Source organism: Perca fluviatilis, chromosome 19 (assembly GCF_010015445.1).
Source record: "Perca fluviatilis chromosome 19, GENO_Pfluv_1.0, whole genome shotgun sequence".
NCBI classification, from domain to species: Eukaryota; Metazoa; Chordata; class Actinopteri; order Perciformes; family Percidae; genus Perca; species Perca fluviatilis.
This window is the reverse complement of record NC_053130.1, coordinates 14957362-14983175: the sequence shown is the minus strand read 5'-3', so window position 1 is coordinate 14983175 and position 25814 is coordinate 14957362. Positions and strand designations below refer to the sequence as shown.

The window sequence follows — 25814 nt, the reverse complement described above, 5'->3', positions numbered from 1 at the left end:
GAGCTTAATGTTCAGAGAGGCAGATTATTTTTGAGTTTATTCCAAGAGCACAGACTTACTGTTACTTTTTAAAGGATTATTCCTGTAGAATTTAAAGTTATCTCTAAAATTATACTTGGCAGTATTTGTGTCATGGCAAAAAGTTCGGATCCAGATAACTACTAGTGTTTAGTGACTTTATTTTTGGGATAATCAGATTATTTTTGTTTTTTATAATTCTTTTTAGCCATGCTAGCAGCTAGCTCAAAGTACTGATGTGTCGAAGTACAGTTTCACATACGTAGCTGCTAGCGTGGATGAAGACTCTTGTTTGAGCTACATGCACAGACAATTAAAAACAGAGAAGACTGCCTGCGTATATCCTTGAAGTCTACACAGAAATCACTGTTTCACCTGGGACAGGCTCCGAGGTCCTCCTATTAATCTCCAGAGATTACAATTTATTAGAATGACAGTTTACTTTACTTACTTTTACTCTTCTCCACCCAGATAACAGCACCACCTAAAGGTGTGTTGCCATAATACTTAGTTAATGAAAGAACTGAAAATACTTTCCAGATTTTAGCTTCTGTAGTTTCTGCAAGCGTGACCGTTGCATGTATACTCACTGTTCCAAATGTTCTGTCTGATACGCAGGAGGATTAAAGGCAAGGTCAGCGTTGAGCTTCTAGTGCTGCCAGTGCTCAACCCCTCAGTTTCCCAATTTGGTATGTGCAGTTTCAGCAAGAACATGTTTCCTTGTATAAAAGAGGAAAAACCCTATAACTCTTGTCCGTGAACCACCAAAGACATGACACAGAACACTTTGCCAAGTGTTAAATGTCTTTTTTAAGCGGAAATTGCAGCAGCAGATGGAAGACACATTATCCACTCATAGTAATCCCCATCTACCACATTCTTTCAGCTTACCATAGGAAGTACTAATGACCGTCTCAAGAAATTAACCTTATCCTGTATTTTTAGATATGGAAACTTAAACGGGAGGTTTGTAACTGGCTTTTCAACATGGACTTCTAGTGGTTTATTTTCTTGCAACTTGTCACAGAGTGATACAGGCAGAGGAGATGAAGAACGGGAGCAGTAACGGTATTTAAGAGCACAAAATAGTGGTAATAATAAGTGTCTGTGGGGCCAAAAAAGGTGACTCTGTCTCTTAATCAAGAATTGACCTTTGAGTTAAACCGGCCTTTTAGGGGTGGTCTTTCAGACACTCAAGGACTGCTGTGTCTCCAAATCAGTGGAGCCTAGAGAGCACACAAGCTTGGGGCTGTAGCTTAGTTCAGACCATGAGGGGATCCTTTCAGAGGCTGGGAGGGAGAGAAGGTTGTTCCTTAGGTCAACATCAGCTCTTGAAAGTCGTGTTGTTCCATTTTCGCCCCCCACCCACCTTGTACCAGAGACACCCAGGTAATTGAAACCCAGTGTTTTATGAAAACTGCAAATTTTTGTATATTGGGCTAGATACCTTCCCCCTTGTGCTTTGATACTGAATCCACTGTTAATGAATACAGAAGCTGGGAATGAATGGTTTTTTTTCTCCTGCTCCACTCAACAGTGGTGTCAGATATCTGCAGGACTGCTGAGCCACTGCATTCCTCATCATTTCAGGTCGTGAAAAAAAAGTCTGCTTGTGCTGCTGAATCTGTGGTTCTCATATTCATGCTAGATGTGTGGAAATCTTTTGTGAGAATTACAGAGTTACTCCAAAAAAATCAAAAGCACAGTTTGACTATGAGACTATTTGTCTCAATGATACATTTGTAGGGATGAGTAGGACATTACGGAGAGTTGCACTGTCACATTCTGTTATGTATGCTGTTTCTTAGGTGATTGATTGTATACGTAGTTTGCCGTTTAGTTTTATAGGTCATCCAGTCACCTTAGGAAAAACCCCAAATGACATAAATCTAGTTTCTTGTTGCAGCTGAGAATCTGTTGTTGATTACAGTAAAAATGAAGCCTGGGTCTCAAAGCTGATAGAGTTTCCAGATGGCAGATACTGTATGAGAGACACATGGAGCTCAGAAATGCTGCTCACTCTCATTATGTCTGTAACTGCACGTGCAGGGTTAGAATATAAGTAATAATAAATATAAGTCTTGCTTTCTCGCTGCAGAAATATCTATCTCAGTTGCATTTTTACAATCTGGCGTTGTCAAATTGTTGCAAAACGTTCAACTTGCGTAACCAATATTGATATACAATCACTTGGTTTTTAAGTGTGTTGCTCAAAGTTAAAAGAATAGTATGATATTTTTGGAAATACGCTTATTCACTTTTTGGCACAGAGTTAGATGAGAAGGTCGATACCACTCTTATATCTGTCTCTTTAATATGAAGCTACAGCCAGCAGTCGGTTAGCTTAGCTCAGCACAAAGACTGGAAACGGTAGGAAACAGCTAGCCTGGCTCTGTCCAACAGTAACAAAATACACCAACCAGCACCTCTAAAGCTCACAAATTAACATATTGGTTTAATCCATACCACAACCAAAGATAACAATTTGCCATTTTACAGATGGTTATGTGCCAGACTATTTCTTGGCTGGGAGCAGTTGGGCACAGGCAACCATCAGAGATTCCAGGCAGTTACGAGTTAAAATGAGCTTTGGAGGTGCTGATGCTGGCTTTCTCCGCAAGAAAGCAATAAGAATATTTCCCTAAATGACAAATCTTTGCTTCAAATCTGGATCTCTATGTTTCATGCTGTCTCAATTAGGCTGACCTCATCATTTATTTATTTTTATTACAGAAATAATTGGAATGGAGCATGCACTTAACTTGATACAACCAGTTTTGCAGCTCACAGCAGGCTACCGAAGCATAAACTTAGTTACAGCTTGCCCTCAGTTCTTCTTACAAAATGTTTTTATGATGTTCTTGTAGCGCAATACAACAGTGTTGTCAAGACAAACCGTTTGGTTTCTTCCTTTCCAAGGCTGTGACATTTGATGTTGATGTCTGTGGTCATGATCCTATGGTGTGATGGTGTTACATGACATCTCCACCAGAAGGTTGTGGGTTTATTGTCCTATGCAACCACTGAACCCAAAACTGTGGGGGTTACAAAACTAAACTCTGCTCAAACGTTTTAAAAGCTTTTTGATTTACTCAGGATGTTGACTAAGTAGCTACAATTGAAACATTGAATAATGTTTAGCAAAATGTATTGCCAGTCAGCATTTGGCTGTGTTCTTTTTTCCCTTTTGTGGTTGAAACTCTGCAGCAGCTTCCAAAGATTTTTAACTAACGTGGATAGCGAGGCAGGAACACATGGAGGAAAGCAGGTTGTAATATAGACAGAAACAGGAAGAGATGATAAAAAAGCACATATATAGTTACAGGTGTACCTTTTGTAGTGTATGTGTGCTCTCTTTCTCTGTACTCATACAAACACACACCTACACACATATTTCCAGACATACGGTATGCTTCGTTCACCTTTGCTCCTCCCACATCTGTACAGATAATCCCTGCCATCCGAAAACAAGGAAGAGAGAACACGTTCTTCTTCTCCTCATCTTATTTCCATTATATGTAATTTAACTTTTAACAGCCCACAACTTCATTCACTCACCTCGCAGGAGCTTAACTTTGAACTTTTTCACTTTCAGCAAAATTGCAGCGTGGCAACAGGAGACCCAGAAAACCCCAGTTTCCTTTGTAATGATCTCAGTTTAAGGTCTGTGTCATCATAGATAATGTACAAATGATAACCCTGGCCAATATGAAGTTGACATTATCCAAACGTTAAGAATCACATTCCCCTCCCAGCCCTTATGGAGAAATATGCCAGAAGAATTATCACAACAAAAAAGTACAATATGTTACAATTATAGATGGGTTTCATTTGACATCTGAAGCCCTAAACATTACCTACAGATTGAATGAGTTCATGGATTCTGAAAGTTGTCCTGTTGTGTTGCCTTTACAGTGTACATCAATTTATGGAGCTAGTTTTGTGCAGGATTGAATTGCAATCACTCTGTGAATGAATATTATGCGATAAAAGACATGAAGCAGGTTTCTCGTTTAGAAGGTTTTTTTCTTCTACATTTCATATAGTCGTAACCTGCCTGATATAAACCTGCAATGGCAAGGAAAACAGCCCTTACATAATGTGTGTGCATTTTTAAAAGTTTACGTTTACTTTTATTGCTTCTTTTGAGGTTCACTGAACTCAGCCTAAGCACCTGCCATATGGGAGGATGGTTTAAAAATACAGGCAAGGCAACCCAAGCCATCAATAACAGCACATATTTATTCAGGCCTTTTAAAGTGTCACTTTGCACTTTGCTGCATATGTATATTTAGACTTACAGCCATTCCCCCAATTAAAGTACATTACTACACCTTATTCTTATATTTGCTTACATTTCAATAAATGTTGGTTTGCTTAGGTGAGAATGACATTTACCCCAAGCTGGCACATCGGTGTGAAAATGGCAATGTATGTATGTTTTTTTTAATTAATTGAGTTGACGCAGGTCTTTTTACTTCTGTTAAGCTGACCTTTCTTTATAACGGGCAGTTTAATTTAATGTACCATTAATGTAACTCATGTTGATGCTGCCCTTTGCTGGTCATCAAACAAAACACATCCGATTTATTTAAATGTTTTCAGTGACTTAATAAGATACTGTATATAGTAAGTCCAATTGTATATTTAACCCATTTAAATGTAGGGTGTAATAATAATAATTGTATCTTCTCGCAAGCTTTCAGTTCCTCTGTGGAAAGAAAGAGGTCTGTATTTTGAGTCCTTAATATTATAGACACCATTTTGTTTTTGTCTAACTTATTGGCATGAGGTTTTGTTTAAGCCACAGCTTTGGTGCAAAGACTGAGCACATTACATGGCTTGTTACGTACCTGAGCCCTAGCCAGCATGTTGCTCAGAGCCAGGCACTAACAGCATCTTCCTCTCTGGCCCCAGCCAAAACAGCCCCATTGTACAGCTGAATACAGTATGCCTTTGGTTGTGTAGCTGAGCAAGTCCACCAATCAAATAAATCATCTGTCATATGAATCACAGAGATTGCATGTATAAGTTACAAAAAGGCCTGGAAAGATTTTCTTTATTTCCTCCATTGATTTGTTTTTAGTCTGTGAGCAGCATATTGCTAGTGCCTCTCGATTCCAGATACATTTAGTGGACAGATAGATTCAGTTATGTTATTCATCAGAATTTGTTGTTATTAGTTGTGTTTTATAACCATAACTAGAGTATGAAACTGCCTAAGAAAAGGACATGATACCAAATCCCACAGGCATTCTTGCTGAAATCAAAAAAATTGTAGTGAAAGCCATGATGCCTTTGAATATAACAGGAGGCTGACAAATTGTTCACTGTTGGCAGGGTTTATATCCCCACTCTAATTTAGTTGTTGCTGAGAGATAAGCCATGATCCAGCAGGTGTGAAAGACATGTTGTGTATTCAATCTCCACATAAAGCAGATCTAACATAATGGGATGAAACACGGTGTACTTTCCTGTCTACCTCAAACACCAGTAATAACCTCTTCTAATCTGTAGCAGCCTTGAATTGCAATATATCCTAATTGTGACGCATGACATATTTCACTAATGCAGATGAATCACAAATGCCTAATATAGGGGTCTATACTCTTGTTGCTGTTATTTCCATATTAGCATCATATCATTTTGTCTCATCCTTTACCATCAGTTAAGTAATATCATACAACATATTTTTTTCTGCTTCGGTCTATCATACTACATCCTGCTTCTTTTGTGAATTGTGTGCAACTAAATTACCTCATAACTCACCATTTCTGTAGGAAAATGTATACACTGGATGTTTGGACCAGCTGTGAAAGTGTGATGGAACACTTATATCCTCTTCATGGCTTGTCTAGACAGCTGTCAGCCATATTGTATACCCGTTACCACAACAAATAGCCTATGTGTGGCTTACCACACAGGACAGTTTTTGTGCCAGCTTCACCCACCCACAAATGCAGGGTAACATTTTGTGGAAGTGATTTAGCACAAGTTAAAATGTTCTGATTAGTGTACATATGTGCTTAAAATTTGCCACAAGGCCCTATACAGCACACATTTTATGTAACACAATGGATGACTGTACTCCACTCACTTTATTGGGATCAGATTTTTTTAAGTGAAACATTACTTTGTACACTATGTGCACCTTTCCAGCTGAGGCATTTGTCATAACGCAGTTGTCGGAGCAATGCTGTCATACCCAGAGGAACCAAGTTAAATCAGCTGCAACATTGCAAATGGATATTTTGGCTTGAAACAGCACTTTAGAAAAACTCTGCCCACTGAAATCATGACTGATCCTGATGAAACACAGGTTGAACATGACCATGTTACGAGTCGAGCTACAGTCAGGCAGTGTTCCCACTGATGTTCTTGTCCCTGATTGTTACAGATTGTGTTGGCAACACAATTAAGTTCCTCATGTTCATGATCATTTGCTGCTCCTCCCTGTCATTTGAAATATTGGATCAAACCATGGCTCGATGACTAAATCAAAGATTCAAGTGATTTGATGGGAGATATAAGCCAGACTAGAATATCTATGGTCACATCAGCAGTTGTCATGTGTGCTTGTAGAGATTTATTAGGTGTACTTTTGGGGTGGGAATCTTATCATGGGCCCAAACATTTTCAACAAATCCTCTTGCTGTGTAATGCATTGTATGACATGTTTGTTAAACATCCTGCACGCTATGCACCTAGTTCAGAATACTCTACATAGTTCTGGTGATTTTCAACCTCTGTATGTTTCCACAGGTTGGTGGTTCGTCAGCACCTCAGAGGAGCAGGGTTGGGTCCCTGCTACCTATCTCAACTCCCACAGTGGCACACGGGATGACTTGGAGCTGGGGGCCTCTAAAGCTGGGGAAGGTAAGTCAGTGCAAAGTGTCCTGCCTCTGCCCACCCACACACAAACGCAACCTCTGTTATATACCCACACACAGACACCACCTCTGCCCTCAATCCTCAGTCTTTGATCTCTGACAAAATGGAGCAAACCCGTCCCTGCTTAGCCTACGCTAACGGCTCACGCCAGGCTTGTGTGAACACCTTTCTGTCTGCCTGCCATCATAAGCATGCTTGAACAGAGTGCAGATTCAGGCCTAGGTAAACAGGAAGGAGAAGTGCCAGGAGAGACCAGACCACAAGTGATGTGCTGTACAGTAATGCACTGTACAGTAGAGATGCAGCGCAATATTAAGTGATATGACCTCCGTGGACCGAGCTCATGAAAGAGGCATGTGTTTCTATCAGCAGTAAGGAATAAAACATGAGAATGTTTTACGAGTCATGCTCCTTACAGTTTGGTTATCGTAATTTAAAAAACAAGCTCTGGCATGAATTATGCTATTTCATGCAATGTCTGCTTATCATTTCGAATTGCGGAAAAGTTACAGTACAGTAGACAAGTGTTATTATTACGTTTCGTGAGCTTACTGGCAACCGAGCGATCCAAAGCCCTGATAAGAACCACACCTATGTAGAGTTCGGTTTGCCAGAATATAATGCTGACACATGTGAAGCTGAAGACGACGCCAATCGTGCAATCATTTTGATAGCCCTGTCCCATACGGTTATCAAGCCATCGTCTCATTCTTCAAGCATGTTCATTGTTAATGCAGAAAACATTTTAATCTTAGAGCAATAGAGCTCTATTAGTGTCACATCGTCAGCCTTTGATAGCTTACAGGTAATGCAGCAACTGCAGATTGTTTAAGATTTATGCAGCATTGTGTTCGAGAAACCACAAAAACTGAAGGCACGGAAATAATTAAGTGACGAATTACACTTCCAAACAAACATCATGATTTTCCAGCACTCTGGCCAAAACATCTTTTGCTGTACAATTGCTGTACTCTGTAACAATGGGACCCAGGATCCCCTTTAGTGTTGTATATCTTATGGCTCAGGGATGGAGGAAGAGAGAGAACACTGAGAATAATGAGGCTAAACAGTTTTACTGTTTCACAATATGTTAAATATGTTTATATGTCCTTTGCTCCCCATTTGGAATACAGATTTATCAACAGAAGATTTCTACATGTATGCATATCACAAATGTATGACCACAGACAGACACAAATGTAAACGAATACGCCAAACACTCCTATCTGCTCTGTCAGAGATAGCTGGAGTTTACTGCCAGGGTGTTTCATGAGGGACAATCTGTCAGTGTAATTAGTGTTTATGTGTCAGTCATGGGAATGGCATGAAACTCATAAAGCATCTCTTTGTCAGTTCTGTGGTCTTCAGCAGTCTGTGCCACCACACTGTCACAGAACAATTGCACATTTCTGGAAAAACTGCATTTGGAATTCATGAAAGTTTTTTCAAAAAGCCAAAAAAGAGACATGTTGAAAGCTCGGACAACATGAGATGTGAGTTTACCCACTTATGGAAGTAAATACACATCCTTGTTTTGATCACATTTTATACAAAAATAAACATATTGCCTAAAGGAATAGTTAGACATTCTGGGAAACATGCTTATTTGCTTCCTGGGGGAGAGTTAAATGAGGAGATTGATACCAGTCTAATGCAGCTGTGGTAAATATGAAACTAATGCAAACAGCCAGTTAGCTTAGCCTAGCATAAAGAGAAGGACCAAGCTAGTCTAACGCTGTCCGATGGTTATTTAATCCACCTACCATCATCTTTAGAAGCTCACAAATTAACACGTTATGTCTAAATAGTTTGACTGGAACTAATAACTCCCTGGAGTCTCTGACTGGCAACTGCCGTAAAATCTTGAAATGTCATTTTTTACACCCCGGTTTTTGTATGAATAAAAAAAAAATGAGATATAACGTTTTATTTCGTAATCTGTAGTGACCTTTGGACAGAACCAGGCTAGCTGTTTCCCCCTGCTTCCAGTCTTTGTGCTAAGTTAAGCTAACCAATGGCTCGCAGTGGCTTCATATTTACAAAACAGATATGAGCGTAGAATCAATCTTCTCCTCCTATCTTCTGCCAGAAAGCAAATATTTCCCAAAAAGTAAAAAAAATAGAATTATTATTTTACATGGTCTCCGATTCTTTCTGATGTTCCTATCATTGGAAATTAAGAAGAATGATAAAAAAGATTTTCTTTTTCCTACACAAGATCATTTACAGGAGCCCCATTGTTACCGTTGGGAGAGGTTGTCACACCATCATTTTGGCATGTGACACAAGATCTCACAGTTGGCAGAAATAATTCCCATCTCCATTGTTTTACCTACAAAAGGCATCAGGAAATATAGACCTTCTGAGGTGCATAGCTCCAACCAGCAGCACTCTCAGCTGCTCTGTTAATTGGATGGCATTCTTGTAGCAGCAATGTGTGTCCCAGATGCTCTAACACAGGATGGGAAAACCATGATAACAACTCCTAATTACAAGCCACAGAGAAGATCTCTTGGGTTTAACACTTCCTCTGTAACCTCCATCTGTCCACTCTAACTGTCCACCATGTTTTGCTTTGTGGTCTTGTTTTTATGTCTTCCATGTAGCTAATAATGGGGTTCTTCTGGTTGGATCCATGTCATTTGTGCGCTGTGTGTTTGTGTAACATTTGTGCTTGCTCTTCATGTGTCCCATGTTTGTTTGTTTGTTTGTTGTCGTCTGGTCACCACCTATGTCTGTCAGTTACTAAGCGGCATAAGGCTCATCTGAAGAGGCTGGACCGCAGATGGACGTTGGGGGGTGTCATCAGCCGGCAGCAGAGCCGAGGTGAACTGAGACAGATGCTGCATCACCTCTCTCCCTCCCTTCTTTTGTTATTGTTCCCCCCACCCTGTCTTACTTATTGTCTCTTACCACATGGCTCATCTCCTCCCTCTCCACATGCACATATTTGTTCAGTCTTTTCATCCCCTGTTTTCTTCCAGCAAATGCATTTATCGTGAGCCACAATCCACCACTACTAACCACTAACTGACTTTAATATGAAATGAGCCTGGAAAGCAAAGGTGAAATCATCAACTTTATACACACCAATTATTGATGCTAAGCTCAAATTATGTTACAAAATTGCTCCTTGTAAGCATTTTCATTATAATTAAGCACTCTGTGCCAAAACCAATCTTCCCAGAATCACAGAAAGAAACTACCTACTCATCTGAAAGTAATTGTATAATAGACTTTGGAATGCCTTATGCTGCATTTTAGTGCCATATTTTGCTTTTTTATGAGCAAATGAAGCATGCATGTAGTTTTTTTTTAGTGTGGTAGAAACAGACATTTATCCTGCTGTGGTGCAGATAGCAACCAATATTGACAGATAAACAAAGAGCAAATCTCTCACGTATTCATAAACTTGCACATGTTCTTCTTACCAAGGCCAAGAGTTCTTTTTTTCACAGGAGATGCATTTGGATTGCTGACAGTGGAGTGAGGATAAGCAATTGAATTCAGCCCAAACTTAACGCTTGGCAGTGGAGGCTACTCTCTGAAGTGGGGAGAGAGTTGTTTCCAACCTAGAACTGAAATCCTGTTTTGTGTTTAAAAAATAATAATAAAAAAAAAAATACATATTTTGCTGACTCCACAAGAATCATTTATAAAGTTGATGCAGGCCATGAGCGTTGTGGTTAACATAACACGGATTTAGAGTTTCCCTTCATTGCACTGCTGGAGATTGTTTGAACGAGGTTGGTGAGAGGAAAACGTTTTACCAGCCCTGACACAAAGAGACTGGAAGAACCAGGCAATAGGAAAACAAAGCGTACAGAAATATCTTTACCCTTGGAGACTACTGTAGTTTTTGCCAGTAAAGGGGATTTACTATCCCACACCCATTCAGCTACAACACAACCTCGGAAACGGGTGGAAGAAGGAAAATGGAATAGTTTGTCACCAGAATGTTGCTTCCTTTTTACCAACTGGGAGGACAGCATATTGAGTGCTTTTTTTTATGTGCCTTTCTCCTTTTTGAACACACCTCTTCTCCCTGTGTCTGTATTTAGGCAGGACTTGCTATAATGACAGGAAATTATGTCTTTGCTCTGCCCCTTTGCCTCATGGGAATGCATAAATCAGCAGGAAGCCTCTGCTCTCTATTGTGGGCTGAGTTTGGAGATGCTCGCTGTCACAAGGCCAAGGACTGTTAGGACTCTAGCTGCTCCCATGTGCTGTAGTTCCCCTTGATCAATACCCTTAATGAATACCAGTTAGTTATGTTAAGATGGTTGATATTATAAAGAACATTTTGAGGAATATGCACTAATACTCGTTATTTTGTATGGACTTTATTGGATAGGTGATAGTAGAGAGATGACAGGAAATGAGGGGCGGGAAGAAGGGAAACGAGGCAGGGCGGGAATGTTGCGGTTCATGGTCGACTACACGTTACAACTGTTGATCAGATTATGAATATGATTTGGCTGTGATGACTGATTTGACCACAATTGATTTTTTGCTATGCAATATATAACAATCATTTATGCAGTACATAGCATCTGTGTAACTTCAGAGAAATACATAATGCTATGATGGCAAAATTATTTTTGTAAGTGCAATAATTAATAATGTCCTGTAGCTACACACTGTATTATATAGTTCTCTTACTTTCATAAAATAAATTATAGACAAATCTTTTGTGTCAAAGAACATTTTAACACACAGCACATCTACTCACACATCTGGCAGCTAAACCAACTGCCAACAGAACAGTTCCAGTCTGTATTAAAGAAAAAGATGCACCTTTTCCCAAGTATCATATCGTAAAATTGGTACCAATTAATTACAAGACAATCTATCATTGTATATTTGTTATTCCTTATCTCTTATTATTGCAGTATGATCATAAATATAAAAATCTATAGAAAGGATTTATAGAAAGTACATTTCTTACTATGTTTCCTTTCCAATGATTATTTTGTTTTCACAACCCTCACAATCTTAGCTATGTTGTCATTCTCTGCTCATGCTTTGGCAGAAGAGAAGTACGTAACTGTGCAGCCCTACTCCAGCCAGGGCAAGGATGAAATAGCTTTTGAGAAAGGCGTCATTGTGGAGGTGATTCAGAAGAACCTGGAAGGCTGGTGGTTTATTAGGTAAACTTCTGCTCACTTGCTTTAGACACGTACTGCCTCATTAGTACTACTTCTTTCATTACAAAAAGATGGTATTTATTTTCATCTCTTACGTACTTGACAGGTACCAGGATAAAGAGGGCTGGGCTCCAGCCTCTTACTTAAAGAAGATGAAGGATGATCTCTCTCCCCGCAAGAAGACCGTGACAGGCCCAGTGGAGATAATTGGAAACATCATGGAGATCAGTAACCTGCTCAACAAGAAGGCCTTGAGTGAAAAAGATGTGCAGATTGAAGGAGTCCCAGAGAGCCCCCAGGTGGCCAAGAAGGAGATCAGCCTTCCAATCCTGTGTGCTGACTCCAGCCCTGTTAGTACCCCACAGGATGGAAAAAGTAAAGCAGAGCCTGCCTCACCAGCTGTAGCACGCATTGCCCCTCATCGGGTGGAAATTGGTTAGCCATATCACTGTTAATGTTAGAATTTCTGTCATAACTTTAATTTCTGTCCGTCTGTTATAGTAGGTTACTAATTACTCAATTTCAAACTTTTTAAAATCTCATTCTTTATAAATTGTAATATAATATATATAATATCGATATCAATATAAATCTTGAATGTAAATGTTTTTTTCTGCAATTGTTTTTACAGGTTCTCCAGTTCTCAGGCAAAAACCTCCTCCTCGAAGAGATGCAACCTTGGTAAGAGTGTGATATTTTAGCCATCCATCCCTTTTACATGACATTATTAGATTGTTACTAATGCATCAGTGTGTACACCGGATTTTACTGCAGTGGCTGGTCGAGATGGAGCTGGTTTTTACTACTTTAGGGGTCAGGCCCCCTCTCACAAGTTAAATCTGAGGGGTCGGGAGATAATTTATAGGGTAGAAAAAACAAAACAATATAATATATTAAATGTTACTTAAACAATCATTTAAAGTCTGAGAAGTTTAAAGGTGAAATCTGTCTTTGGTGGAAATGCTAACAGTGCTAACAGCTCATAACTAGACATCTAAACGTTACAAGGGGCCCCAATCAGATTGTTTTTTTGTTTGTAAGGGTCCAGAAATCAAGAAGGTACAAATCTTAATCTGAAATGTAACTAGTAACTGCAGCTGTCAGATACTGTAAATGTAGTGGGGTATAAAGTACAATATTTCCCTCTCAAATGTAGTGCAGTAGAAATGTAAAATGGCATGAAATGGCTATACTCAAGTAAAGCACAGGCACCTCAAAACTGGACTTGAGTATAGTACTTGAGTACCTTTGAGTTACCTTCCACCACCATTGACATATATAAAATGGACCAACAGAGCCCGTTGCTCTGGACGGAGACCAGTGAAGGCTATTAGAAGCACTTTTCCGGTGATCTCTTGCTTTACTGCGCAGCCTCCAACTGACAGAGACAATGTAAATGTGACATGAGCAACGTGTCTGAAAGTTGTAAGTCTTCTGGTAGCTGTGCCAAGAGAAATCTCAATCATTCCCAATCTTACAGAGAAGGAGAGCGTAGGTATATGTAAGGAGATAACATAGGCACAGGCTAATTATTGATCACTAACATGCTAGTTAACATTAGTAATTAAACCTAAACAGCTAACGTAAGTCGAAACTACCTGCGAGCTTCTCCTGTACTATACGGTAATTCCTCTACTGTGCGACAGTAAGTCACTTGGTTATGACCTATTTTTATAAAAACGTCTGTTACGGAGCCATAACATGAGGTACAAGGTAATGGAGGCTTTTATACATTGTCGTGTTTCTTTAGAAATAAACAATGGACAAATAGAGTCTTTAAACGCTTCAGATGTAAAGTTATTCGCTGTCAAAGTGGCGCCAAAATGTATGCTAGTCAGTGGAATGCTAACGGAAGGTGATCTCTTTGTAGCGTCAAAATGGCGCCATAGGAGGTTCGAGTTCTGAAGCGAAGCTTACCCCCTTGTCCACCACTGACAGTATGTCTAACAGTGACAATTTCTTCTGTGCTTAGGGATTTCAGTTGCCCTCCCCACCAGAGCCCCCTACAGTTGAAGCCGAGTATTATACCATTGCAGATTTCCAGTCCTGTATATCTGATGGTATCACTTTCAATGGAGGACAGAAAGCAGAGGTAAGCACTCTTTTTTTCAGGGTTAACTTCAGTAACAAGAACATCTTAAGTTTGGGTACCACTACCAACCATATATATCTTGCTGTATCAATGTATTCATCACAGCTCAGTAACAACTCTGCCTTCTCTAAGAATTTAGATCAAATAAAAATGCTGTCGTATAAAGACTAATCTCTTTTTTGAAAATGCATTTTAGGTCATTGAGAAGAACTCTGGTGGTTGGTGGTATGTCCACATAGGCGAGAAGGAGGGCTGGGCTCCCTGTTCCTACATTGACAAACGTAAAAAGCCCAACCTGAATCGTAGAACAAGCACTCTGTGCCGCCCAAAAGTTCCACCCCCAGCTCCGCCTGTTAAAAAACAAGACTCAGTGGAGACTGCACCTCCCAGCAGCCCCGGGTCTGAAGCTCCAGAGTCCCCGGTGTCTCCTGGAAGGCCGGTGTATGAAGAACCAGAATATGATGTCCCTGCCATTGGCGATCTGGACATGGAATCTGAGTTTGAGTTTCTGAGGGGAGAAGCCTCCTTGGTGGATGTAAAAAATGAGGACACTTCCTCCGAGAAGGGATCCCACCTGTCCTCCAAGCCTTCTCCGGCTTCGTCTCTCCACAGTGCCTCCTTCAAGATGTGTGAGTCATTTGAAGATGGCCACGAGGCAGAGGGCGACGCAGAGGGAGAGGGAGAGTGCATCTATGAGAATGACGGCTTCCAGCCCTTCAGGGAGACGCCAGAGCGGCAGTGCAGCAGGGACTCAAATTCCTCAAAGACAAGTGTCTTGTCAGAAACTGGCAAGACTGCAAACCCGACATCAGGTGGGTGGAGACGTGCAGGTCATAAGCTCAAGATAGACTTAAATGGGAGCCCATTTTCAACCAAAGCTGAGGAGGCATCCAGTCCTAAATCTGCCTTAACTGAGTCCATCCCAGATCTGTCCAGAACTAAAAAAGACCAAGATGAAAGCAAGGCATCCTCTTCCATGAAGTCTTCTTCTAAACTAAAGCCAGTGGTGAGGCCTAAACCACAACTAGCCAAGGCATCCAGTGCAGAGAAGATGGACATCAGCACCTTGAGAAGACAGCTGCGGCCAACAGGGCAGCTGAAGAACGGCACCAAAACTAAAGGTGAGGACTCTGAGACAGCTTCAGTCATCTCCTCAGAGGACTCCTTCTCTTCTCAGAGCACGTCCGATCTCTCCTCCATCTATTCTAAAGGCAGCCGGGGAGACTCTGACCTGGAAGGCTGCAGTCTGTATCGCACCACAGATCCCTATGTGAAAGTCCAAGAGACTGAACTCAGTTTCCCTGCTGGAGTGGAGGTGGAAGTGCTAGAAAAGCAGGAGAGTGGCTGGTGGTATGTCCGCTGGGGAGACACAGAGGGTTGGGCTCCGACTTACTTCCTGGAGCCTGTCAGGCAACAAGATGACATGGCAGGGTCTGAATCTGATGGCACCCCGACTAAACCTGAAAGCCTAAGCAAGTCCAACAGCCTGGAGAAGAATGAACAAAGGGTGCAGGCGTTGAACAACATCAACCAAAACCTAAAGAAGGTCACCCCACCCATCCCCTCTAAGCCTCCAGGTGGCCTATCCAAACCCATCAGCTTGTTTGGTTCACGGAAGCAGAATAGCACCATACAGCAGCAGGTTGTCAGACCTCAGTCTGTCTTCATATCAGCCCCAATCAGGGACGGTCCCAGCCCTGTTGGTTCTCTTAGGAGAAACGAATCACTCAACTCCACGGACCACCCTCGTGCTAGCCCCACAGTGCGACGCAACGCCTCCTTCGGCACTGTGCCACACAGCCTGCCCCCAAACAACATAGCGCTACCCAAAAAGAACAGATCTGGTACAAGTAGCTCTGAATCTCTCGGCCTCAGCTCTCAGAAGAACGCCCTCCCTGTATCCACAGTGAAACCCAAGCCCCACATCATCCATAACAACCTCAGAGAGGTGTATGTCTCCATAGCAGATTACCATGGCGACGAGGAGACCATGGGATTTCCTGAGGGGACGAGTCTGGAGGTCCTGGACAGAAACCCCAATGGATGGTGGTACTGCAAGATTCTGGACAATGGCAGACCAAGGAAAGGATGGGTTCCCTCAAATTACCTCGAGAAAAAGCACTAGCACTCATGTGTGGAGCTGGCAGAACTCTGAACATGCGTGTACAGACTACTCAAACAGATGCATTTATTTTGTGAATAAAAGACAAACCCTAAGACGTTAAGTAAGGATTGAAATCTTACCTGGTACCTTTGCCAAAATGAGCAGCCATATGAAATTGTGACTTTTAAATGAAATAAGACATCTGGTAAAATGAGTCTACATGATACAGTGCCTGAGTTGCATTAGGAGCAATATATTGGGACTTAGTGACCCAGCCAAAGAGAACACCAGAGATGATATTCTTCAGTGATTACCTTTAACTTGAACAAAGATGTCATTTTGTATCCACTCCTTGAACCTTTCTCAGTAAGTTTTTTTTGTAATTTTAAAAAAAACCTTTTTAAGCATTTAAAGCTTACTGCATGTTTGAAATTATTCATTATACTGACGATGCCCTTAGCTGTTGAAGTTAAACCTTTTTCTCCTCCTTTCCATAAAGGAAATCTCAGTTGTTGCCAAAGCTGCTTTGTGTTAGTCTCACATTGGTGCTCTCTGTTTGCATGTTTTTTTTTTATCTCTTTATACTGAATGTCACCTTTATGTGAAATATTTAATCCATTTAATTGTGTAATATTGTCCTAACGAAACAATTTGTGAGCATCTCTGATTATTACAGTATTTTCTTACACGTAAATGAAAAACAATCCCTGATCTCCCCTTGAGATGTTGTTTTTGTATTCATTACAGAGGCTAATTGTCCAAAATTAAAACTTCCCTAACGTCAGTGATACTTATATTTATTCATTACTTAAAAATCATATTATTACTTATTTTATTATTATTGTAAGAAATGTACTGATAAAAACCATTTCACAACCGCTTAAACCTTTCTTAGAATGGCTCTATTAATTATGATAACATTTTGAATTTCTGCTGGGCAGTAAATTTGACACAACCCTTCAGCTGCAGCAGTACTGGGATGCTCACTTTTGTTTTATGTTAACTGTGTGACCAGTGATGATAACTGAAGTGCCAAAAATAATTAAATAAATGCACTTTTGAACAATCATTAGTACTTTCTTTTTATTAAATGTCCATCACTCATAGTTACTGTTTGCCCACACACCAGGTTTGGTGTGTGGTTTCCCAACCTTTTCTGTACTCCCAAAGCCCTGTCAGATGAACTCAATTACCCATTCATCAACACCACCCCTCATGTTCCAAATATGTTCTTATGAATGGATTATAAGCAGGATGTTATTTAACAATAGTGATTATATAAAAGGGGATGCAATACTTTTTCATATAGTCAAATTATTGTTTGGGTTGCTTTGATCAAGCTTGCATTTACTACTAGTGCCAAATACTAGACATTACTTTTAGCTATCACATTAAAAGCATGCATACACATTACAATAAATCTACATAGTTAACTAAGTTAACAACTTATTTTCCCAGTGGTATATTGCAGACTGTGTAATCGCAATGTCCCCATTTCAAGCCCAGGACCAAATTATTGCATGACATCCCTCATTTTCTACGTCTATCAAAATAAAAGGCAAAAATACCCCTAAAATAGGGGTACTAAAAAAGTTAAAATAGTATTGGTAGTATTTCTTTAGTATCTCTCTAAATGGTAAGTCCTATATTGTCTCTGTACTTTAGTTACTTGATAAAAAACTAAACTGATTGCATAAGTTGTAAAAAACGGTAAAAACAATTATTATATCTTTAAATCCAATTGAAATCCCATTTAGTTAGACCTATCCCTTTTTTAGTTAAAAATAATGCAACTTTTTGCAAAAAAAATTTAGAAAAAACTCTTTGTGGAAATATCATAAAGGCTCCTTTTCTGGAGGTGGTGTCGTCTGACTGACAGCAGCTGGAAGAAGAGACAAGGTAAACAAACTTCCATGTCATGGGCAGACAGCGTGTAGTATTGAAGAGTAACACAACCAACATCTAACTGGACCCAAGTGACTCATGTAGGTAAGTTTACGTGCTGCGTTTAATGAGCTGCAGCTGAGCAGCTAATTAGCTATCTGGCCTGCTAACCGATGCTAGCAGTGCACTTTTCCCTGGTGGCGAACGAAAGGTTGAAATGGCTCGTTCAACAACCGAAGGTGCAGGACAAGATGTGTTTGTTAGATAAGAAAGATACTTTAGCAGTAAAGCTAATGTTGGTTGTGTAGTACGGAAGAGTAATTCTGCCTATTTCTTAGAATTCTTTTTTTTTTTTTAATTTTGACTTTAAACTCAGAACTCAAATACATTTTTCACACGTGGCCCTAATCCTTTTCTGTAGTGCAGGCCTAGCTATAAAACCAAAATATATAAATGTAGCCTACACCAGGTTTTCTCTCAAAGGAGAGCACAGGACAATAGATTTACAGAGCAAATGTTTATGCCATAGCAGACCAAAAATAATGCAATTTAATCTGACTTTAATGCTCCACAAATGTGGCATTTTGTGACAATCACCACTACTGTTTATATAAGTCATGTGAGAAATGTTAAGCCTCTCAGTTGTGTTGCATTAAAAGCTTTCTGCATTGGAATAAGTAGAAGATCTCAATATTGAATGTGTTTATATCCAGTATAAACACACATCTATGCATATGCAATATACATCTGAAGTGTTTGACCAGCTGGATTTTGTTATGCAAATAAATTAGATCCCAATTGGTTGCCTTTCATTTCTTACCCATAACACTGAGCCAGATAGTGGTGTAATTCACTTTGATTGGCCTCACCTGGCAGCCTCTGCTTCAGAAGAACCTGCACGTTTGACTTTGGTTTAGATGGCTTTCACTCTGTGATCACATGGGCTACTAAATTTAGCATCAACTGACAGAGCAAAAGTTTAAGTTACCAGTGCGGAGTTGTAGCCTATAATATTGTCGCCTTTAGCTATAATCAGAGAAACACAAAATCAAAACACAGATGCATTTTCCGGCCAGACACTGCATATTGCTGATATATTGGATGTGGTCCCTGAAATATAATATGATTCACAGCCTACAGGAATTCAATGTGAAATAAGTCCACCCCGTTGGCTGTTTCCTCTATTGGGATCTCATACTACACTCACTGGCTTGGAACAAAGTTATGGATGCCTGTTGGTCATCTTTATACCATGTTTGTCTGCTGGCTGTGTATCTGTATTTGCTTGCTTGTTGCACTCGTGTAGAATATGTGTTTATTGCAAATGATAAATCACAGGAGTTATAAAGGTGAAAAGGGAAATTCAAGATGTTGCAGCAGGTGAGATTAAGACGCCCCAAAAGGCTTATAACTACAAATGAGAAGGTGATGCGTCAGTCATTGTGTCACAAGTTATTGTATTGTATGGTGAAAATCAGAAGAATGTAATATATATTGTGTGTGGAAGGTCATTGTTGACCTTAGAAATAATAGTGAGGGGTGTTCTGTAATCTGCAGAAGGTGCTGGAGCAGTTTCTGGCCTCCGGAGGGCAGCAGCACGCAGCTTCTTACTGCAGATTGAGCACAGCGTCTCAGTAACCTTTACCTCTGTCTTCATCAACACAGTAATTAGATTATGTAGGGGCTAGGTGAGATCACTCGATTGATATGGTGTACTTTGAACAAAGTTATACTTTTATATATAATTGCACTTCTCCTCACAGTCTGTCCCTCGACTCCGCACATCTCACTGAGGAAAAGACTTTACATCACGCTTAACACCAAAAGCTTTAAGCCTTAACTACAACAGAGGAACAAACTCAAACTCTGACTGTCTGATGTCTCGTTAAAATTCAAAATCGATAGCTTTGTGCTTTTTTGGAATACAAATTTTATGACTTAATAGACAGGGTTTGTGTTTGACCAAACGGCTGTCTAGAGGAGATACCACAACACAGCTCAAACAAGTCTGCCAAGCCCTTAAGCCCTCAGAAGGCCGTCAGCCAGGTTCACTGAAAGGTCTGAGTGGAAAGTCTATATACACACAGACACCAGTGAGATATACTGTATTCATGTCACTGTCACAGATCCTGGCTGTGTATTTCCCTCTCACCTCTGAGAACACTTGGCCATGAATGGCAGCCACTGCTGCCTGTTTCATGTCTGGATGTCATAGGTTGTATTGGAGTGCAGCATAAAACAGTGCTGCATTAGAGCCAGGTTCGCAGGGTAGTAAATAACAGATGATGTTCACTCAGGCCAGGTCTGCATACCACGACTCTAAACAGTTTCTCTGTGAGTTATAGCTGTTTACTAAAAGCCATTGACTTTGTTATTCATATAGTATATGGCGGGGTGTTAGTCAAGTATACTACTGTGACGAGTGATTGTGTTATGCATCTGAAAGATGGCTGCCTTTTTGTTCTTGGACTCTAATTTAAATTTTCTTGGACAAGACAATAAATCAACCATTTGTACAATGACCCCTTTGGGGAAAGGTAATGGCACTAATGCTCTCATATTCCCAATGCTTTGTGCCAGATTGACTCCTTTGCATAAAACACAATGACTGTAGCTGTGAAATGGAAATGGTCAGTTTTAACTTTTTAATGCAATTTGAGTCGAACGCATGAACCAAAGTAGGGGATAGGTTTTCCTTGTACATAAAGAATTGTATGAGCTCTACCTGTTTTAATGTAAGAAATATGAAATAAAGCCAGTGATTCAGACTTTAACTTTATTTAACAAACTGAACATAATTAAACCACCTTAAGAACGTTTTATAACGACTAATTGAAATCCCAAGCCCAGGAAACCAAAGTTAGGATTTTCCTTTCCAAAATGCACAATGCCCACCTTTACTCACTTGCTGGTTTTCATTTGTTTGGATGGCATATATTTGGTCCCATTTGAAAAACAGGATTAGTCAGAATTATGATAATATGGGAACTATTTACGCCTGCTTCTATCTTGAACACAAGTTCAAGATAGAACTTAAATATGCACAAGTAGGACAAACATAATTTTACCAACTAATAGGTAACCAATGCCAACTTTACACATTTTATTCCCTTTTAATAGCATCATTTAAGGAAATGTTTGATATCTTGGGAGTCACGTTTTTTACTTTCTGGCAAAGCGATAGATAAACAAGTGGCCACAACTAGCATACGGTTAGCTTAGCATAAAGACTGAAAACAGCTAGCCTGGCTCTGTTCAAAGGTAACAAAATCTGCCTACATGCACCTCTAACGCTCACTTATTAACACTTAATATCTTGTGTGTTGAAAACTGTAAAAAAAAAAAAAAAAAAAAGGAGACTATTGGCTGTTTTACGGTGCCAGACTTGTTCAGACTAGTTTTTGGCTGGCCAGTTGCCAGAAAGTTACCGGTTGGTTTTCAGTCTTTATGCTAACTTAAGTAGCCTGCCAGCTGCTGGCTTTAGCTTAATATTTAAGCTCTGTTTTTGGTCTCCACCAACTCCTGAGGGAAATGTCTGGTACTTTAGCTGCTAGATGCTCCACAATGTTCACCAGCTGGTTGCGAACCGTGTCTGTCTGCAGTTTGGTGCAGAGGGCAGCTGCAGATTTAGATGATAATTAGCGACCACTTTCACATTGTAACATTGTCACTTGATACATTATTCAAAAAATACTGATTAGAGCCGTTTAAGTAAAAGTAGTACGCTAATACCACAATGTCAAATGCACTTGAAGTATCAAAAGTAAAAGTACTCCCGTCAGAGTTATATTATCATATACAATATTGCAGAATTATAACTACTGGTGCATTTGTGTGTAAGTAAAAATTACAATATTTCCCTTGTGGAGTAGAAGTATAAAGTAGTATAATTTGCAAATACCCAGTAAAATACAAGTACCTCAATTCTTCTTCAGTACAGTACTCAAGTTAATGTACTTAGTAGTACATCCCCCCCACCAGAAAGTGAATAAGCGTACTGTATTTCCCAAGATGCCAAACTAGTCCTTTAAGTGAAAATCAGCTGACAGATTCAGATTTTCTATAATCTTTAACTATGCAACAAATAAAATAAACAATATTCTTATTTTTGGGCACTATAGCCATACATATAAAACAAACAGTGATACTTCTTTATAGTAGCATTGACAAAATAAATAAACCTCATAATGTACAGTTAATATTACACTCATCAATCCCATTTTTCTATCAAAAAATGTTTCACAAATGTTTTATTTCTGCTAGGTCATATTTGGTCAAGAAGAAAAAACAAAAACAGGTAGAAATGTAAAAGGCTGAGCATCTCTCAAGCACAACAAAATTCCAGTATTATGCAATGCAGTGACAGAGGAGAGAAGGCGATGTTTAAACATTTTATCTTTAGCAGTGAATAAATTCACACACTAATATTAAGCACACTGAAATGTTTGAATTGGTAAGTTGTGTGGTTACACCTGCTCACATCAGAGTGTAAGAGTGACTTTAAGATTAATATGAACCTCCTGGTTTTCACAGTGAGGAGCCTAACAGACCAAAAGTGTGTCCAGACTTCTCTTTTTAAAGGCACACAAGAAAACGTAACTCAAACGTTATACAACATTACTGCTAATTTTTCCTCAGCGGCGAAATGACAAGCTTGTACACCTTGTAAAAAAACAAATCAGCACTTACTACTTTACAAAAGCAAGGCCAAAATAACACCTGAAAATAGCTTTTATTTCTTAGCAATTCAAAGCAGTACATAATGTACGACATTAGTCGAGAAAGTGTCCTTGGAGTTTGCTTTTACAGACGGAGAGCAGCACTCAGAAACTGATATGCAATATTTTTTTTTTAAGATCATTTTTTGGGCATTTTCGGCCTTTATTTTTGACAGCACAGATGAAGACATGAAAGGGGAGAGAGAATGGGAATGGCATGCAGCAAAGGGCTGCAGGTCGGAGTCGAACCCGGGCCTACTGCGTCGAGGAGTAAACCTCTATATATGGGCACCTGCTCTACCAACTGAGCTATCTGGGCGCCTGACTGATATGCAAATTTAAGTCCCACAATAACAAGCTACATCCTTGTCACTGCACTCACACTGTGATTATTTTTCTTTCCACTTGAAGACATAGTGTGCTAAAATACGTCATCACTTAAAGCAAATATTCATGTTTTATTTTAATGTACATATGAAAGAGAAGTGGGTAACCTGAAGTAAGCAAAGCCATCTGTGACTTACAGTGTGATTTCAGTGGGTTTCTTGCAATGATAAAGAGGTTGATATGTCATCATTATGTGCTTGTTCAGCATTTTAAAAATACTTCACTGCCCACCAATGTTGTTTTGGATGACTTTTGTCCAATCACAGCATCCAGTTGGCTTACTGAGGCCGCCAAGAAGAAGGACATGCAAGTCCTGCATTTTACAGGCTTTCATATTAACGTCTGATGTATGGCGTGTGCCTTAGTGAGCAAACACTTTCTTTGCACTGAAACAATGTGCAGACACACAGCAAAAGGTACCTATCCCTACTGTCTTCGTCCCAAACATACAACATCCTCTCTACTACCTCCTCCCTTGCTCCCTTTTCACTGATTTACATCCTCATTCACTGCGAGCGTGACCTTCTATGGTGACAATATTCACACTTTTTTACCCTTTGCACAATCTCGCCCTGCCTGAAATTCACAGAACCACAGCAGGTAGTGAGATATCAGACAAAACACTCTATTTATTTATTCTTTACCCTTTAGGTTTAGGCATTTCATTTTGCTTTTTTTTTTTTTTGCAGGAGAGGTATATTCTATGCAATTTTAAAAATGGCTTATTTTAGATGTACTGCAATGTTTTCACCGCAAAAACGCTTTTTCTTTTTACTCATTCCTCACTGGCCTCTGGGAGCATTCAGAAAACATCAAATAAATCTTTTATTTTCTCCAAGATTTAGTATAGAATTGATTCTTACTCTAGAACAACCCAATGCACACTTGACTGACTGGCAGTGCAGAAGCAGCTGGTGAAACCACATACTTATTCTCCTAGTTTCTTCCGCTGCTCTGGACAATTTCATCCAATTCTTGTAAAACTAGCTAGCAGCAATGCTATCACCAGTAGAATGAAGGGTTACTCTGCAGCAAGTAGGACAGATGCCTCTTCAGATTACTCTTTCTTTTCAACGGATGCACAAATCACTGTCACTGGACAATAGTAGGTCAATAGCAGTTCCTGCAGTAGCACATATGTTGTTTCTGTTGATCACACTGTATGATGAATCTCATTGCTGGGTCCTTACTGAGATGCCACAGGTAGGAACTGTGAGCTTTCCAAGGATGTGCATTAGCCATAGATAAAATGTTTTAATGATGAAGTTTAAAGTCCTGCTGTGGAGTACCTGAGCCAGATTGCACACACAAACATGCAGGGCTTTTACTTGTGCTGCATCCACCTTTACATAGTTTTACATGGCTTTGACAACCTCTTGAGCTTAACCTGACAATGCAACACATTGTCTAACACAAGCCTACGTGCTCCGGTAAGTCTTGATGATATCTTTGATTGTCCTTCTGCAGATGGGGCAGCATGCGTTGGCCATCTTCTTGAGTTTGAGGCCACAGGTGTAGCAGAGACACATGTGTCCGCAGGCGTAGAGGACTGTGTCCACCACGTTCTCGTAGCAAATGGTGCATTCATCGCTCCACGAGCCAGAGCAGGATGGGAAGGTAGGGGACTCTGGGTGGCTAGAGAACGGAGAGCTCGGGGTTGTACCTGAGGTGATGAGAGGAAAGACATTTGAGATGCGTGAGTGAGTGTGAGAAAGAAAAATTGCCATTGGAGGAAGGTTTCCAAGTACTTCATGCAGACAACTGTCATGCTGTCTGCTGCTTGGGACAGCAGTGATGTTGGGGCTCAATGCCTCACATCACCAAGGTAAATATTTGCTTTATGTGCTAACATGCGTATTGTGAGTCGATGTCTTGGCACTGTTCAGTCAGTGTTTGTGTGCTGCAGGCTGTTTTATTGCTCTCCCACATGTCTGCATTTTAATCAATTTCTTAAACAAAACAAAATATCAGGAGAAAAAAAATCACAAACATCTGGACAGGAAATATCCATGGGGATAGAGAGAAGATTGACAAATAGAGAAACAAAAGTAAACTGGAACACTTGGACAAACCTGTGGAGGAGGAAAAGACTGTGTAGTAGCTGGAGTTGAGGCTTGAATTGAGGTTGATGTTCAATGATGTGTTGAGGTTGGGCTCGGAGTTGCCGCTGCAAAGCATTGTGGGGGTGTTGGGTGTACAGGATGGGGAGCTAGGGACCGACGGGCCTCGAAGGTCTGGGTGTGGAGATGAGCCTGAAGGTACACAAGAGACATCTGGGTCACACCAAAGATTTAGGAAGATACAGATAATCTATTGAAATGAAGTGTTCAAAAGAGCCAAATGCAATGCTTTCATAACTGGGAATCAAATATTTCCATCTTTCACACTCTGAGAAGTTAGTCAGAGCTGATAATTAGCATTTTTAGCATTAGCATTAGCATTCTCTCTCTCTCTCTCTCTCTCTCTCTCTCACACAAGCATTAAATCTCTTCTATCACCAAGCAGATGACTTGTGAGTCCACAGCGTCTGTGTGTGGGTGTGTGTGATTGAGTCAAGAGCCTATGAGTTGGTG

The 25814-nt window shown here is 40.1% G+C and overlaps 2 protein-coding genes across 3 annotated transcripts in view; one reads left to right on the top strand and one right to left on the bottom strand.

Annotated features, from left to right (window-relative positions):
* The window catches only part of LOC120547973 (SH3 and PX domain-containing protein 2A-like), a 51916-nt gene extending 34595 nt beyond the window's left edge, over nucleotides 1-17321 (top strand). Inside the window, exons 8-14 of one of the 2 annotated variants that reach the window (XM_039783822.1) lie at nucleotides 6781-6894; nucleotides 9652-9735; nucleotides 11942-12059; nucleotides 12163-12491; nucleotides 12688-12737; nucleotides 14029-14148; nucleotides 14345-17321. In XM_039783822.1, coding sequence (XP_039639756.1) covers nucleotides 6781-6894; nucleotides 9652-9735; nucleotides 11942-12059; nucleotides 12163-12491; nucleotides 12688-12737; nucleotides 14029-14148; nucleotides 14345-16273 — 2744 coding nt within the window. In that variant the 3' untranslated portion in view covers nucleotides 16274-17321. The remainder of the gene's footprint in view (nucleotides 1-6780; nucleotides 6895-9651; nucleotides 9736-11941; nucleotides 12060-12162; nucleotides 12492-12687; nucleotides 12738-14028; nucleotides 14149-14344) is intronic. The other variant, XM_039783823.1, reaches the window with a different exon arrangement.
* Nucleotides 17322-23912: 6591 nt separating this feature from the next.
* LOC120548312 (E3 ubiquitin-protein ligase NEURL1-like) overlaps nucleotides 23913-25814 on the bottom strand; it is a 28689-nt gene continuing 26787 nt past the window's right edge. The window contains exons 5-6 of the mRNA XM_039784460.1: nucleotides 25314-25493; nucleotides 23913-24904 (exon numbers count right to left, since the gene is read on the bottom strand). Coding sequence (XP_039640394.1) covers nucleotides 24660-24904; nucleotides 25314-25493 — 425 coding nt within the window. The 3' untranslated portion in view covers nucleotides 23913-24659. The remainder of the gene's footprint in view (nucleotides 24905-25313; nucleotides 25494-25814) is intronic.